At 48.4% G+C, this 16,736-nt stretch overlaps 1 protein-coding gene across 2 annotated transcripts in view; it reads left to right on the top strand.

The window, feature by feature from the left end:
* Positions 1–16,736, top strand: part of UNK (unk zinc finger) — a 32,583-nt gene that overhangs the window by 9,563 nt on the left and 6,284 nt on the right. Inside the window, exons 2-11 of one of the 2 annotated variants that reach the window (XM_006176461.3) lie at positions 8,916–9,125; positions 10,168–10,344; positions 10,494–10,624; positions 11,186–11,321; positions 11,891–12,008; positions 12,915–12,999; positions 14,157–14,299; positions 14,696–14,896; positions 15,481–15,546; positions 16,008–16,182. In XM_006176461.3, the coding sequence (XP_006176523.2) occupies positions 8,916–9,125; positions 10,168–10,344; positions 10,494–10,624; positions 11,186–11,321; positions 11,891–12,008; positions 12,915–12,999; positions 14,157–14,299; positions 14,696–14,896; positions 15,481–15,546; positions 16,008–16,182 (1,442 nt within the window). Of the gene's footprint in view, positions 1–8,915; positions 9,126–10,167; positions 10,345–10,493; positions 10,625–11,185; positions 11,322–11,890; positions 12,009–12,914; positions 13,000–14,156; positions 14,318–14,695; positions 14,897–15,480; positions 15,547–16,007; positions 16,183–16,736 lie in introns of both variants that reach the window. The other variant, XM_032456826.1, reaches the window with a different exon arrangement.

Genomic DNA, 16,736 nt, shown 5'->3' with positions numbered 1-16,736 from the left:
TTCTTTCCAGTTTTTCTTTCTGCATAAAGTTTACCTAATTGTCCAGATATATATTTTTATTTTTTTTTCTTTCACTTAATAAGTCTTTAGTTTGTACCCAACTTTTGTCAAATAGTCATTACAATACCCCTTAGTTGTTTGAGGGGACAGAAAAAGGAATTTAATACATCTATCTCCACACATTCCCAGTAACAGTTACAGAGCAAGCCATCTCACTGGTTGCTTTTCTAGTCTGCATATGAAACTGAGGATCTCAAATTTAGTGTCCAGGGTGAGGACCAAGGCTGTGCAGACATTGTAGGGAAGGTAGCTAGAGAGGTTACTGATTTCTTAACTGCCAGGAGAAGCAGCCAAGTTGCCTCTCTGTGTTTTGCTGGGTTAGTACATAGCTGCTGTAGACCAGGCTTTTATCTTTTGGGATGCTTTAATGTTTTTGCTTTTTCCCTGGACAAACATGTCACCTGCTTTGAGCTGGCTTTATGCAGGGGTACAAAGATGAATAGACCTGGCTATACACAAAGCAGTTGAAGTCAACTGTGGTAGGAGCCGTTCACACAGTGCAGTGGAAACGTGGAAGAGGAGGCGGTTAACGCAACTGGGCAATGTGGGAAACTCATGCAGAGAAGAAGCCAGAAGGGTGATCCAGACACAGGAGCAACAGGATCAAAAGTATGGAGATCAAAAGTGAGGGGAGGGTATCACCAAAAGCAGGTACTCTTCAGAGCAGATGTCAACCCACTACAGCTTGTATGCCAAATCCGGCCTGCTACCTAATTTCATATGGCCCGTGAGCTAAGGATAGTTTTTACATTTTTAATGGTTGAAAAAGACTATCTTATGACATGTGAAATTCAGTTTTCAGCATCCGTAAATAAAGCTTTATTGGAACCCACACTCATTGGCTTACAGTCTATGGCAGAACTGTAATCACAAAGTTCAGTAGTTCTGATGGAGACCATATGTGGTACTCTCATCACTTTGCAATGCTGTTCAGTGCGCTACAAATCACAGTGACACAGTTACAGCCTGACAATGTTTCCAGCACCATGTGTATCAGCATACCACAATATTTTATTTATTCTTTATTACCAGTGCTGAAAGAATCCATCAACATTAGTAGACTAAGCAGTCGTTACAGTATCTTCAGCTCATAGGAAGGCAAGTCAGAAAAACTAGAAAATTTTTAAAGAGACTTTCATTACAGCAGAATTTCTTCACAAAAGTGGAAATGAGCTATGACTGAAGTTTCCACGTGGCTCATTTGTTAGCCAGGCAAGGAAAGCCGTTTGCTGATACTGAATTAATTGTGTTTGATTGCAGCAACTGAAGAAATGTGCCTAGAGAAAACAGACTTGTTTAAGAACATTATCTTTTCGGCAAGAACAATTTCTCAAAATGTTGAGGTCAGGGGGAGCAGCATCAGTAGTCAATTAAAAAGCAAGGCAAATGATTTCATGTGGTTTTTCTTGGCTCTTGATGAGTCAACAGATGCTACTGTTTGGTGGTGGTTTTATTCATGGAGTCAATGCCATGTCTGAAGTGACGGAAGAAGTAGCCTCTATGAATAGTCTACTTAAAACAACTACCACTGAGGATATTTTCAGAAAAGTTAAGAAAACACTAATTCAGTACAAGCTGAAATGAAATCTGTTAATATCTGTTAACAACTGATGGTGATAAGAATGTGGAGTGGAAAGAGTTTAATTGGACAAATTTACAAGCTTATGAAAATGTAAGGTGTTTAAAGCCTGTAGTTATTCATTGTATTCTTCATCAGCAGGTGCTCTGCAGAAAATACTTGAATCTTCATGTGTTATTGAACAGCTGGGATCAGTGATGAACTGTACTCCCTCTTGTGGACTTAACTATCATCAATTCCATGAATTTTTTATCAGAAATAGAAGCTGAATGTTCTGACACGCCCTACTACACAACAGTTCGATAGCTTAGCAGGGGTAAAGTTTTATAATTTTTTGAGTTCAGGGCTAAGGTTGAAATTTTTCTGAAAAGAAGAATCATTCTCAACCACTATTATGGAATGCTGACTGGCTTTGGAAATTAGCTTTTGCTGCAGACTTGAAAATATTTCTTAATGAATTCACCTTGAAATTATAAGGTGAAACATTGCTTATATGCAAACCTTATATTGTGGTAAACTAATGTTTGAATCATAAGTCATGTCAAGCTACCTTGTACACTGCTTCTGGTGCCAAAAGTTAAAACAAGAGTGAGATCTTTCTATCTACACCGATTTACTGTTGATATGATTTCCAAACACAAACTACAGTTTGAGCAGTGATTTTGCATATTGATAAGAATGCAAAGGAAATTTCTGTATTTTAAAATCCATGTACTTGTACAAATCTTGTTATCTATGTGAAAAGACATATTCAAAGATGAAATATGTAAAATCTTACTACAGAACTAGCATTAACACATGAACATTTGTAATCAGTTTTGAGAAAAGGGGTCCCCAACTTTGTATTATTCCTGCCCCTCAAGTCATCTTATTAGTAGACTTGTGTTACTAAAAATTGTAGCCAATTATTTTTAATTTCATCAATAAAAAATTGGAAATTTGTTTTCTCTCTTATTATGTAAGTACCTACATAATATCCTCAGTTTGTCCTCTCAGCCCTCAAAGTCTAAAATACTAATGGTCCTTTACAGAAGAAGTTTGCTTACCCTGCTGTAGAGTTTAGTTTGCTTTGGGGGGAGAGGAGCAGGTCAGGGGCCACACGGGAGATTAAAGTCAGAGTGAGGCCAGGCTAAACACTATTCTAGAAACAGTGGGGAGCTAGTTGTGGATTAAAACATCTGCTACTTTCTCCCCATTGCTTCTAAATTTACATAGTCTTCCTATCAGTCATCTCCAACACTTTTCTTTCTTTTTTGGGGTGGGGGGTAATTAGGTTTATTTATTTTTAGAGGAGGTCCTGGGGATTGAACCTAGGACCTTGTGCATGTTAAGCACGTGCTCTACCACTTGAGCTATACCCTTCCCCCTCTAATATTTTTCTGTTTATTCAGTTTATTCAGATTTTCCTCACGCTCGTCCCCAGAAGAGAGTGAAACACCCAAACTGATAAATCTATTAAGTGAGGCAACTTGGAAAAGGATTTAAAGTTTAGCTGGAAATTGGCCAGTAGCAGTAGCACTTGATCTAAAACCTCCTAAAGAGTAATGTAATTACTGAATATATATTTTAAAAAGTTTTTTTGCCATTGAACTTTAAGCATTTTGTTGTTACTTTTTTACAAATATCTTTCATGTATATGTATTTTTTGAAGTATAGTCAGTTTACAGTGTGTCAGTTTCTGGTGTACAGCATAATGCTTCAGTGATGCATGAACATACATATATTCATTTTCATATTCTTTTTCACCATAGGTTACTACAAGATATTGAATATAGTCCCCTGTACTATACAATATGAACTTCTTGTTTATCTGTTTTGTATGTATTAGTATCTGCAAATCTTGAACTCCCAATTTATCCCTTCCCACCCTCTTCCGCTCCTGGTAACCATGTTTGTTTTCTACGTCTGTGAGTCTGTTTCTGTTTTGTAAATAAGTTTGTCTGCCTTTTTGTTTTTTTTTTTTTTGGATTCCACATATAAGTAATAACATACGGTATTTTTCTTTCTCTGGCTTACTTAGAATGACAATCTCCAGGTCCATCCATGTAGCTGCAAATGGCATTATTTTATTATTTTTTATGGCTGAGTAGTATTCCATAGTATAAATATACCACAGCTTCTTTATTCAGTCATCTGTTGATGGACATTTAGGTTACTTACATGTCTTGGCTATTGTACATAGTGCTGCTATGAACATTGGGGTGCATGTATCTTTTTGAATTAAGGTTCCCTCTGGATACATGCCTAGGAGTGGGATTGCTGGATTATGTGGTAAGTCTGTTTTTAGTCTTTTGAGGAAATCTCCATACTGTTTTACATAACGGCTATACCAAACTGCATTCCCACCAGCAGTGTAGGAGAGTTCCCTTTTCTCCACACCCTCTCCAACATTTATCATTTGTGGACTTTTGAATGATGGCCTTTCTGACTGGTGTGAGGTGATACCTTGTAGTTTTGATTTGCATTTCTCTGGTAATTAACGATATTGAGCATTTTTTCATGTGTCTATCGGCCATTTGTATGTCTTTATTGGAGAATTGTTTAGGTCTTCTGCCCATTTTGGGTTTGGGTTGTTTTTTTCTCATTAAGGTGTATGAGCTGTTTATATATTCTGGAAATTAAGCCCTTTGCCAGCCTCATCTTTTGCAAATACTTTACTGAATATAGTGTTAATCCCTTATGTGTTATCACTGTTGGTTTAGTGGAGCAAGTGATTGAATTTAGATTTCAAGTAGCCTGATGTTTTGCTGTTTTTTAGAATTTTGGAAAATAAAGATAATCCAGTAAATATGGAAAGTATTATTTGATTTTTTAAAAAAATGTTTGCATATATTTGATTTTTAAAGTTTTTAGGGAAAAGTATTAGTTTGTAAAGCAGTTTAGCAATATATGCATTATAATTATATCTGTGTGCAAATACTGGGAGAAAATTTTCCAAAAGTCTAGCACTATTAGTGATGGGATTAAGTATGCTTTTGTCCTTTTCTACATTTAAAAAATTTTGTTGCGGGGAGGGTATAGCTCAAGTGGTAGAGTGCATGTTTAGCATGCGTGAGGTCCTGGGTTCAATCCCCAGTACCTCCTCTAAAAATAAATAAACCTAATTACCTTCCTCCCCCCTACACACACAAAAAAAATCTAAAAAAAATCTTTTTGTTAAGTGGGCATGTTACTTTCATAATAATCTTATATTTATAAGTAAACCATTAATAGGATAATTAATGTGATGTTCTAAAAAAGAGTGAAAGATAGCTTTGATTGAAAGTCAGCCCCTGGTGTGGGGCAAACGTGGGCACTGCTCCTTTGTCGAGATGAGGCTCGGACCAGCCGCAATGTCCTGCCAACCTTTGTTGATCCTTCTGCACAGCGAAGGCTTTTTCTGTCAGCTCTTATTTACTCAGGGCCTGAGTGGTTTCTTAAGTCATCCTGGCCTTGCTAGTCTCTGTTTATTGCCATTTATCCTTGAGTGCGAGTATCCGTGGGAGATGGAAGTATGAGTTGAGTTCTCTGGCCCTGTGCGATCCCCAGATGTTGGAGTGGGGCAGGGATAGTTGGTGAGTCTTCTCTCCTAACCAAGAATTCCAGGACTTCTTGGGTTTCTGAGAGCTGGCTGAATTGAAGAATAAGTCTCCGCCTATTTCCTTAGATCTCGTGCTTTCAGGTCTTTAAAATGGAAAGATGGATTGGAGCTTAATGGAGATAGTTGTGCATTTTCACTGAAAATTTGTTTCATTTCAATCCATGAAAATAGAAAAAAGTGATTTCTGAGCGAGTTTCTCCTTGTCATCTGGGCACTGCGTTGCCGGTTAGCCAAAGTTGGAGTTGGGGGGTGGCGGGAGAATGGGAGATTCTGACTGAACATTTTAGTTTCCCAGGTAGAGGATGACTTAAACAAAAAGATAGAAATTTCTCTCATCCAATTATAGTTGGCTGAAAGTCGTCCTCTCCCTGCCTAGGTTCGGTCATTCGGCCCCTTCTCTGATGAGGGGCTTTTCTGCAGGACAGTTAGAAATTTCCTGTCCACTGTAATGCTTTTCACAAGGGAATAGGGTTAGGCTTCCAGCTCTCACTGCCTGCTGGCAGCATCATAAAACTGTTGGTATTTCTTTGTGGACTTTGCCTCTTCTGTGACTTTTTATTGTATTCATTCAGCAGACTTTGTCACTGTACTGGGTTCTTGCTTGCTTGCTACCAAGGACTTTTTAATCTACTAATAGAGAAAAATGTACATGTTATTACTATGAAATGCAGGGTAAGGGCTACAGGAAATGTCCAGAAAAAGTCTTGTAAAAACTTAGAGATGATAACTGTTAGCTGGGGACAAGGGCAGGACGGGGAGGGGAGGTGTAGAGGTCAAGGAAAGCGTGGAGGTGATGGTATCAGAAGATTCATTACCATTGAGTTCAGTGTTGAAAGATTTCTACAGGTAAGGAAGGGGCCATGAGCAAAGGCAGGGAAGTTAAAGATCTCTTTGCAGGACATCAGGGACTCCAATTTTACAGGCTGCAGTAGAGAGAAGTCAAGGGAAACAAGGCTTGGAAAAGTATGTTGGGCCAGATTTGCAGGGCTTGCAATGCCAGGCCAAACAGTTGATCTTTATCAGTGGCTACTGGTGGAAGCTAAAGGCTTTTAAGAAAGTGAGAAGTAAATTTGGGTCCTGGGAAGAATAGTGAGCACGGTGCTGCATGAACTGGGCAGGGGAGAGGCCAGATGCAAGGAGACCAGTTTGTTAGAAGGTACCAAGTGCCTGAGGTAATTTGTTGCCGTCCATATCTGTCCTTCTCTGTGGTACCCCTGCTAGCTGGAGCCCTTGGGAGCCCCAGCATCTGCATGGGCAGTGTGGACATGGCTGCCCCAGTTCACCAGGAACTCTCTCCAAGAAGAGAGATTGTACCCAAAGTTAGTTTTTCCCCTGACTGCTTCCCTGGGTTTTTACTTACAGACTGATGATACTAAGCAGACAGGCATCACTCTTAGGGCTGCTAGATTTAGCAAGTGAAAATACAGGATGCCAGTTAGATTGGAACCTCAGATAATGGGTAATTTTTTAATATAAGCATGTCGCATGAAGTATCTGAAATCCCAGTTTAACTGGGTGTCCTGTATTTACTCTGGCAGTCCTAACAATTATTCTTCTCTGGCCCTGGGCTCAGCTTCCTCCTCTTCATTTCCCACCTGCCACCTCCTGAATTAGTCTCCTGTGGGTCCGGAGTTAGAGTATGTGCTGCCCAGGAGAGGTCAGCCTAGCAGTTTGGGGGATTGGTGTCCTGACCCAGTGCCAGAGTTTGGTACCTGTGTGCAGGCGTGCAGGGGCAGATTTGTCTATAACCAGACGGATAGGCAGACAGGAAGAAAGACCTTGTGTTCTGATGCCAAAAGGGGCAGGAGAGGCCCTAGGGAGCCTTCCAGGTTTCATCCTGGTGTCTCGGAATATACCTGCAGCCCAGAGATATCCCCAAAATTTGGCTCCCCCTGCATCTCACCTCATCTTCATTTCCCTTTTCTAGCTCCTCTCTTGCCCTCCTCCTACCCCCACAAAGGTGCTTGGAGCTCTGCGACCTAGACATACTGCTTCTAAGTTCATACTGTTCCCTTTGCCTAAAACGCCCTTCCCAGCCTTCACCCACGAGCACTCTCCTTCCCTTCTCCCTTCCTCTGTGCCAGCCTGCGTCAAGGATCCTTCCTCTGGGTTCCCAAAGAACCCTTAGCAAATCTCCCTCGTAACCTTTTCCACACTAGATTTATCCCGCCTGTTACTGGTGTGTCTCTCCCACAAAAATATGGGCTTCTGAAGGATAAGGACCTGTTCTGTCTGTTCTCGGTGCTCACCACCATGCCTGCACCTAGTAGGTCCTCAATAAGGAGGTGCTCAGTGAATAGCAGGACACTGTTGGAAGCTTCACTGCCCCTCAAGCCCCCGTCTGTGTTCCTTAGGGAGCACCCAGCTTCAGCTTCCCCCACCCAGTACACACAGCTGGACACTTCTCCACCTTTCAGGGCAAGGAGGGTTTTTCAGCACTGTCATTAGCATTAAAGGACACCTGTTTGGAAAGTCTCAGCTCTGGACCTACCTGTCCCCACATCTTCCATATGCCCAGACTGATAAGGCTCTGAGTATCCTGGCATGAGCCAAAGACATGGGCTGGACTCATTCGCCTTTTTTCCCATGCCTTCCAGCTCCAGGTAGGGCTCCCAGTCTGGACAGCTGCTCCCTCTACACTCCCTTCTGCACACAACCTTCTATACCTTCTAGAGCCATCCTCACTGGCATCAGATGCCCTCTATCAAACTATTTGCTGCCTGCATTGTTAGGGCTTGAGGGAATGAATAAAGAGAACTGAGCAGCCTGCCTGTTTCCCCTGTGTATGTGGGCCGGGCGGGGGTGGGGTGTAAATCCAAGAAACTCCACCTGGACACAAAGTGAACAAAAACACGGATGGTATGTTCTGTACGGGGGTAAGTGGGTCTGGGGCCCTCCCCTGGGTGGTTGTGGGAGAGGAGCTTGGGGTTGTCTTGGATTTTAGATGCAGAGCAGAGGAGAGAAATGAAGGTTGGGAGGAGGCCAGGACAGACAGCCCCCCGATCCCCAGGTTAGTCAGGATGTCAGTAGCATAGCCTCAGCTGCTGCAGGTGCTCATTTGTGGGACGACTGAGGGAGGCAAGGCTGAGAGGGAGTCTCTTGAGATGCTTCTAATACGAGCTTCACAAACATGTGTCTGGGTAGCGCTAGGAAACGTCTCTGGGAGGAGGTGGGCAGACAGGACAGTGGTCACCTGGGTTGGTGGTCCGGAGGGGTACCTTGTGACCTGGGCTTTCAGTTCCAAAGCAGCAGCCTCCCTGGCCCTCAGCCTGGAGCCCCAGGAATTGGCAGGCAGGTAGGGCAGCAGAGACCCCCTCAGGAAGTTCAGGAGGGGCTCCTGGTGCTCTTGTTCGCATGCTTTTCCCTGTGGTAGTGATTTGGCCTGGGAAACTTCAGGGAGTGCTCAGAATACAAGCCACTGATTAAGCCCTCCTCTGGTCACCATGGCAGGCAGCTGACTGCTGGGGGCCCTTGGGGTCTATGGGTCCTGCCCTTCAGGCTGGCTGGGGACCTGGATATTAGAAAGAATCCCAATGCTGAGGTCCTGCCTTAGCTCTGGGTCTTTTCTGGAGTCCCAGTGGAAATAGCCCCCTAGAGCGGGAGTCCTTGAAGGACTTGGTGCCTGACTTCTTGCTGGGAAGCAACGGACTTAATTCTTTTTTCCTGGCCTGCCCTACTTGGGGGCTCTCCCTGCAGGTACCTGAAGGAATTCCGCACTGAGCAGTGCCCACTCTTTGTGCAACACAAATGCACTCAGCATCGGCCCTACACCTGCTTCCACTGGCATTTTGTGAACCAGCGACGACGCCGGTCCATTCGCCGTCGGGACGGTACCTTCAACTATAGCCCTGACGTCTACTGCAGCAAATACGACGAGGCCACTGGTCTCTGCCCGGAGGGCGACGAGTGAGTGTCCCCCAGTCTGCCCTCTCAGAAGCCCCTTGTCTCCTGGATCAGATGCCCTCAGAATAGGCCAGCCAGAGTCTGAGAAGCCAAGCAAAGGCTGTCTTTGGGAGGACTGCTGCATCCTGGCCCACCTGGGCTCAGGCCCCACCATCCTCTGGGGGAGGCCCTTTCCCCACTTCTGGGAAGCCCTGCTCAGGCCTGCCTTCTGCCAAGCCTAAAGGCCACATCTGAACCAAAGTGACTTCCTGGGCCTTCTGTCCTGGTCCCATGCAGGTCACAAGGATCTTCTCCCCAGCCAACATTACTCACTCCATTCCATGCAGCTCCCACCAAGGCTGGCTATATAGAAACAGAGCCTCCTCAACTCCCCATTTTGCTGACCCTAAATATTTTGCCACAAAGCCCTGTGAAAAGACAGGGGATAACAAATGACAAATATAAGGAGGTGGCAAACCTGGGAATGTCACTAGGAGGAGGGAACATTTATTGACCTTGCCTGTCATTTGTTTCAACCTCGCAGAGGTAGTGATGGGAGGTGCTGCGGAGGTTCTGTGAGCACAGCTCACTGAGCCATCCCTGCATCAGCACTTCTCTTTCTCCCAAGGTCAAAGGCTTGCTGACCCCTCCCCCCAGCTTTAATGGAGCACTCAGGGTATGAGGGGGTTTGCCCATGTTTTGAGCAGGCCCTTTACTTCTCTTAGTTCCCCTGTTCTGAGCAGTATTTGTTCTCCCAGGAGTGCCTCCCTCTGGAGCTGCTCTTCACAACAGCCCAGGGCTCTGGCTGAATTGCCTTTAAGAAGCTGAAGTGGAAATCCCAGGCCCTAATGGGGCCCCCCTTCGGGCTACAGCAGCCCTTGCAGTGGGAGGGTGGTTCTGTTACTACAGCAGAGCTCATCCCTTGCTTGCCTCCTTGACCCACTGTCAGTGCACCCTGCGGGTCATGGGGAAAGCCTTCAACAGGTAGGGAAAGGGCAGGGCTGGTAGCCCAGGCTGCAGGTGGCGAAGGTAAATGACACCCCACCCACCTACTGCCATGTTTCAGGTGCCCATTCCTGCACAGGACCACAGGGGACACTGAGCGCAGGTACCACCTGCGCTACTATAAGACTGGAATCTGCATCCACGAGACAGACTCAAAAGGCAACTGCACCAAAAACGGCCTGCACTGCGCTTTTGCCCACGGGCCCCATGACCTCCGCTCCCCTGTCTACGACATCAGGTGGGCTGGCTGCTGCGCTGGGCTGATGGCTGAGGGCCGGGGCGGGGGCCTGGCTGCTGACACGGTGGTACCACAGATGGAGTACAGGGCTGGCACTCTGGTTCCTTTCTTCTTATGCCTCCTCCCCGCTCTCTGTCCTCTCCTCCCAGGGAGCTCCAGGCAATGGAGGCCTTGCAGAACGGCCAGACCACAGTAGAGGGCAGCATAGAGGGCCAGTCTGCTGGGGCCGCGAGCCACGCCATGATAGAAAAAATCCTCAGTGAGGAGCCACGGTGGCAAGGTAGAGATGGCCACACAGATGGCCATGTCCCCTCCCACCAGCTGTCTGTCCTCTCCCCTCTCCTTCCTGTAGCTGCTCTGAGGACATGGCTCACCACCACCCACTGCCTTCTCCAACCCAAGCCACCACCTCTGCTGGCAGGCACTTGCCCCCTCATCCCATGTTACGTCCAGCCAACTGCAGCCCCATTGTTCAGGGGCAATTCTGGGGGAGTCTTTTCAGACACACCTTGCCTTGCTCCCATCACCCGAGGTGCTCCCCAAATTCCTCAGGGGGCTTTCATACATACGTAGTTGTGCATGTGTATAAGTACGCTTACTTGTATTCTCAACTCTCCCAAGGGTGCCTTTTTTACTCTGAGCTGTGAGTATCTCCAGTGAGGGACCATGGCGTCCTCCTTACTTCCCTCCTGGGTCCAGGTCTTGGCATTAGCACGTGAGGAGGTGGCCCTGCTCATACCTCTCAGAAAAGCCTTGGCTCCTAGACCCCTTCCCAGTGGCTTCTCCTCCCCCCACCACCTGCTCCCCGCAATCTGAGCCCTGCCTCTGGCCCCCTGTGCAGAGACCGCTTATGTGCTGGGGAACTATAAGACGGAGCCGTGCAAGAAGCCCCCGCGGCTGTGCCGCCAGGGTTATGCCTGTCCCTACTACCACAACAGCAAGGACCGGCGGCGGAGCCCCCGGAAACACAAATACAGGTCCTTTGGCCCAAGCAGGCCAGCTGTGGGAGGGAGGGTGGCAGGGGAGGGATCATGGCAGGGGCTGCTTCCACTGTGCTCTCAGGGAGGCAGGGAGGCCAGCCTGGGGATTACAGGATCGCAGGACCCAGGAACAAGGGGAGGGAATGGTCAGGATAGTTGAACGATGAGGGGGGCCTGCCTAGATCCTCCTTTGGCATGAAATGAGGATCTTGGGTCAGAGGCCCCTTTAGATCTGATCCTGTGGGGCGTCTTCTAGGGCCAGGCCATGGTGTGAAAAGTGTGGTGGCTGTAGCCTGGCTCTCCTTGGGCTGCATAGTGCTTGGGGGGAGGACTTGGCTGAAGGGAACCAAACAGTGTCCTTCTTGGTGATGCAGCTAGGCTGGGCCAGTGAAGCAAAGCCTGGCTTCTGGCCCTAGTAAGGCTCTCACTCTACTGCTGATCTTTCGTATTTCTGAGCCTGGCTTTGCAAAGTAGGGAGACCAGAGACGGGCCCTGAACAGAGATCTCATTGTCATCCCCCGGATCTTCTCGTCCGTCCGTCTGACCCCTCCCTCTCTTTGAACCAGGTCATCTCCATGTCCAAACGTAAAACACGGGGATGAGTGGGGAGACCCCGGGAAGTGTGAGAACGGAGACTCTTGCCAGTACTGCCACACCCGCACGGAGCAACAGTTCCACCCTGAGGTGGGCCTTGGAGGGAGGCCAGAGCTGCAGCCCTTTGAGGATTGTGGGTGGCTTAACATACCCTCTTTGGAAAGCAAGGAGAAAGGAAAGGACAGTCTGGACAGATGTTGGCAGAGCCCACCCTGACACCTCCTGGAAGAGGGAAGTAGCCATAGGCTCCCCACCAGGCAGGGCCTAAAGGAGCCCTGCATCCTAAATGGCAACCTCCTTTGTTCTGAGCCCACATTCAGCTAGCAGCCCTCCGCTCTCCCCCTGACAGGGAGGGCATGCGCTGAGCATGGTGACTTGGCCATTCTGGGCTTTGTACCACTTATGGTACTTAACGTGACGTCAGGATTTAAAAAAATAAAAAGGACCCTTACAGTCGTCCTATTCTAGATCAGAACGTAGGGTATCAGCAGCTTCCCTGACACAGCCCCCATGGTGTGGCCCGGGGCTATGTCAGTGTGCCAGGATCTCACATAGGGTACATAGAGGCACATGCTGTCCCTTTCCCTGGTTCCATGGAGGTCAGGACACCCTAAGATAGACACGTGGGCAGAAATGGGCCACAGACAGCAGGGTGGAAAGTTAGACCCAGCGTAGATCCCAATTGAGGGTGGGGAAGTATTGCCTGTGAACTTGGCTCTCTAAATGCCTAGAGGCACATTGGAAAGTCACAGCTCAGGCCAAGATCAGGAGTGAGAACAGCATGAAGAAGACCCCTTTGTGAGGGCCAGGTTGGGGCTTGTTGGGCATAGGGGTGGCAGTGTCTGCTTACTCTGTCTTGAGTATGAAGTTGGTAGGGAGAGACTTGAGGAAGTGGCGTGGAGTAGGGAGGAGAAAGAAGAGGTTACTAAGCTAACCCAGCCGTGCCAAAGGCACTGCTGCCTGCCTGACCCACCTCTGCTCTGCTCTGCCCTCTAGATCTATAAATCTACCAAGTGCAACGACATGCAGCAGTCGGGCAGCTGTCCCAGAGGACCTTTCTGCGCCTTCGCCCATGTAGAACGTACGCTGTTCCCGTTGCCCTGGGGCAGTGCCTTCTCTACCCTCACCTCCCACTATGCTCAGTCCGTCGGACAGAGTGGGCCTTGTCCCCACTGGAAGTTCTATTCCCCCACCCTTCTGTCCCACCTCTCTAGAACTGCCTCAAAACCCTGGAGCTTCTAAGGTTGGGAGATAGAGAGCAGAGAGTGCCTGGTTGGGCACTCACAGTCCAGGCAGGGTGAGGCACTCTGAGCCAACTAGGTAGATCCCAGCAGCCACCCCATGCCACCCCCATGGCAGACATCACTAATTGAACAGCTGAGAGCAGAGCTGTCCAATCAAAATATAATGCAACCTCCTTATGTCATTTTAGATTTTCTAGTTATCACATCTAAAAAAAAGAAAAAGAAATAGATTAGTTTTTTAATAATATTTTTATTTAATCCAATCTAAAATAATACCATTTAAAATATAATCAATATAAAATCATCAAGATATTTTACTTTGTTTTTTTTTTTCAAACCAAGTCTTTGAAACCTGGTGTGCACTTGAATAGCTGCAGCACATTCCAGTCCAGACCAGCCCCATTCCAGGTACTCAGCAGCCACATGTGGTCGTGGGCTGCCGTACTGCTCAGCACAGCTCCAGACCACCACTGCCAATCTCAGGGACTGGGCTTGAGCTAAAACCTGTGTCTGCTCCAGGCCACTGCTCTGTTTGTCCTTAACCTGTTTCTAGGCTCAGGCCTTCTCTCTGGGATTTAAGCAAAATGTAAACTGAGGGCCCAGGCAGGGCCTCTTAGCTCAGAGGTAGGCCCAGCTGAGGCAGCACAGAGAAGCGATTAATGGCTCAGGCTCCATGTGGATCAGGGTTCAAATCCCTGCTCTCTGTTTCCTAGCTCAGCCACCTTGGGAGATTTACCTTACCTCTCTGACCCTCAGTTTCCTTATCTGTAAAATGGAGACCATGATATTACTTCTGTTTTCCAGTCATTGTGAAGATGCACAGTACAAATTGCCTGGCACGTAGTAAGTGCACAGTGCATATTAATAGAAACAAGGTATGTTTCCCTTTATGTGCAAGGGGATGGAGGATCTCCTTTGAAAGAGACCCAGATACATCTTTGGAGGGCAGAACTGGCTCAGGAGCCTGCTGACACCCTGCCCCTGTCTCTTCCAGAGCCACCCCTTGGTGATGACCTGCAGCCTTCCTCAGCTGTGTCCAGCCCCACCCAGCCAGGTCCCGTCTTGTACATGCCATCTGCTGCCGGAGACTCGGTGCCCGTGAGCCCCTCCAGCCCGCATGCCCCTGACCTCAGCGCCGTACGTGCCTGCCTAGGGGTGGGTGGGCACCATGCCTGCCCAGAGTCAACACCTACCTCTTGTGCCCCGTGCTTGGGGAGGAGGTCTCCAGCCAAAGGGTTCTGCCTTTTCTGTCTCAGGGTTCTTCTCTCTGTCAGAAACTGATGGCGGGGTGGTGTCCCGGAAGCCTGTGATCAGCCTGGGTAGAGCTGGTAGAAAGGACAAAGCCCCGGTTGGCCTCTGACACACAGTTCCCTTGGGACGTTTTGGGTGCCTGGGTGGTGCTTGCTGCCCACTGGCAAATGAAAATGGAACCAAGCCTCTTGCTGAAGAATCTCCCTCTGCGGAGGGGACAGAGGATGGGCCATGCCCCAACCTGCATTTTGCCCACCAGCCTGCTGTCTTTCTTCTCTGCAGCTCCTCTGTAGAAACAGCAGTCTAGGTAGTCCATCTAACCTCTGTGGCTCCCCGCCGGGCTCCATCAGGAAGCCCCCGAATCTGGAAGGCATTGTCTTCCCTGGGGAGTCTGGCCTCGCCCCTGGCAGCTATAAGAAGGCTCCTGGCTTCGAGAGGGAAGATCAGGTGGGAGCCGAGTACCTGAAAAATTTGAAATGCCAGGTAAGGGATGAGGGGGCAGCCCGGTGAGGTTAGCCACCTTTTGTATGGAGCTGTAGAAGCCCTAGAGTGCTGTCATAGCCCAGCTCTGGGGAGCATGACTGGCTACTAGGGAGTCCCTGTTCCCAGCCTCTTCAAGACTGAGCAGAGTGAGTAAGGTCGTCCCATTTTACAGAGGAAGACAGGCAGGTTCCAGGCTGAGCACCTTGCCCAGTGTCAGATACAGTTAACAGGCGGGTAGGGGTTCCTACCTCAGTCTTTGGATCCCACATCCAGTCTTTTCCTTGCCCTGTGCTGCCTTGATGGGACAGCAGGGCTTTGAGGAGCAGGACAAGAGGGGTCCATAACTGGGCTTATCTGAGACTTGGAGTTGCCAGGGAGGAGAGGAGCAGCTCCCCTGGGCCCTAGGGTAGGGAAGGAAGGTGCACGTGTGTGAAGGGGGACTGCACAGCGGGTGTTTGCTGGCTCTCTGCCCCCTGGGACCTGCGGCCTCAGTGAGCCGCAGCCGGTCGATGCTTGGGAGGACTCGCGGACTCGGGCCCTCCTTAGCACCACATTCACCACCTGCTCCCTGACTTTTCTCTCAGGCCAAGTTAAAACCCCACTCACTAGAGCCCAGAAGTCAAGAGCAGCCTCTGCTTCAGCCCAAACAGGTACAAGCCCTCAGCCCCCTTTCTTCCCTTCTGGCACCTGCTGTGGACAGGACGGGCCCAGAACCCCAGGAGGCTTCTTCAGGGAGTGTGGGGCACTGCTTTCTCTACAGACTGAGGGCAGGATTAAGGTGGGTGGGGGCCAGGCCCTGGAGCCCTTAACCTCCTGGATTCACTCATCAGTCAGTCAAAAAAAAAAATTCATTGAGCATCTATACTGGCACTGGACTCAACTTGTCCATTCCCCTACTGCAGGACTTTAGGAATGAGTGGGTCCTGCAGCCTCCAAGCCACACCTCTCCAACTTCAGCCTTTCCACAAGGCCCCACCTGGGCATGGAGGCAACCAGATGAGAGCGGGTTGCACCCTTCGCTTCTGCCCCACCCAGCTTCTGTCTTCAGCCGTTAGCCACAGCCTCCATGGCAGCCATCCCATTGTGTCTCCTCTTCACTCTCTCATTGCAGGACATGCTGGGCATCCTCCCTGTGGGCAGCCCCCTGACCTCAAGCATCTCTTCTAGTATCACCTCCAGCCTAGCAGCTACTCCCCCTAGCCCTGCCGGCACCAGCAGCGTCCCTGGAATGAATGCAAATGCTCTGCCCTTCTACCCCACCAGCGACACGGTAGAGTCGGTCATAGGTAATTGGGCCACTTCTGTTGCTGAGTCTAGGACCAGGTCTGGAGTCAGAATTACTAGGTCATTGGAATGAGACTCAAATCAGTATACTGGTCACTTTAGACCATCTGTCTTGGGAGAGTCAGAGGGTGGCCACTTTGAGCCCTTTGACCTAAATGGAAAATGATCCCAAGGTACAGGGCCAGGACTAGCCCTTATAGCAGATTAGCCTTCCTATTTGCTCTTTTGTGAGCATTAGAAAGAGATGCCTCTTCTTATGGGTATGTGTAGTCTCATTCCACAGCATATGTCATTCAGCCCCCAATGGGTATCCTCGTGCAGTGAACGACCCACACAACTGTCCTCAGAATTCCTGGTCATTAGAAGCCACTTCCCTTCTCTTTCAGCAGTCATTTATGGGTGCCACTTTGTGCCAGGTCCTGTCACAGGCACTGGGGTGATAGAAATGAAGACATGCTATTCCTGCCCTCAGGGAAGGACATCGTTCCCATCCTACCAGTTCAGTTCATCAGAGCACAGTGGACATTTGTTGAACACCTACTATGCACTAACCATT

The sequence above is a fragment of the Camelus ferus genome, chromosome 16 (assembly GCF_009834535.1).
Source record: "Camelus ferus isolate YT-003-E chromosome 16, BCGSAC_Cfer_1.0, whole genome shotgun sequence".
Taxonomy (NCBI): domain Eukaryota; kingdom Metazoa; phylum Chordata; class Mammalia; order Artiodactyla; family Camelidae; genus Camelus; species Camelus ferus.
Note: the sequence above shows the minus strand (reverse complement) of the source record. Positions and strands in the feature narration are given on the sequence as shown.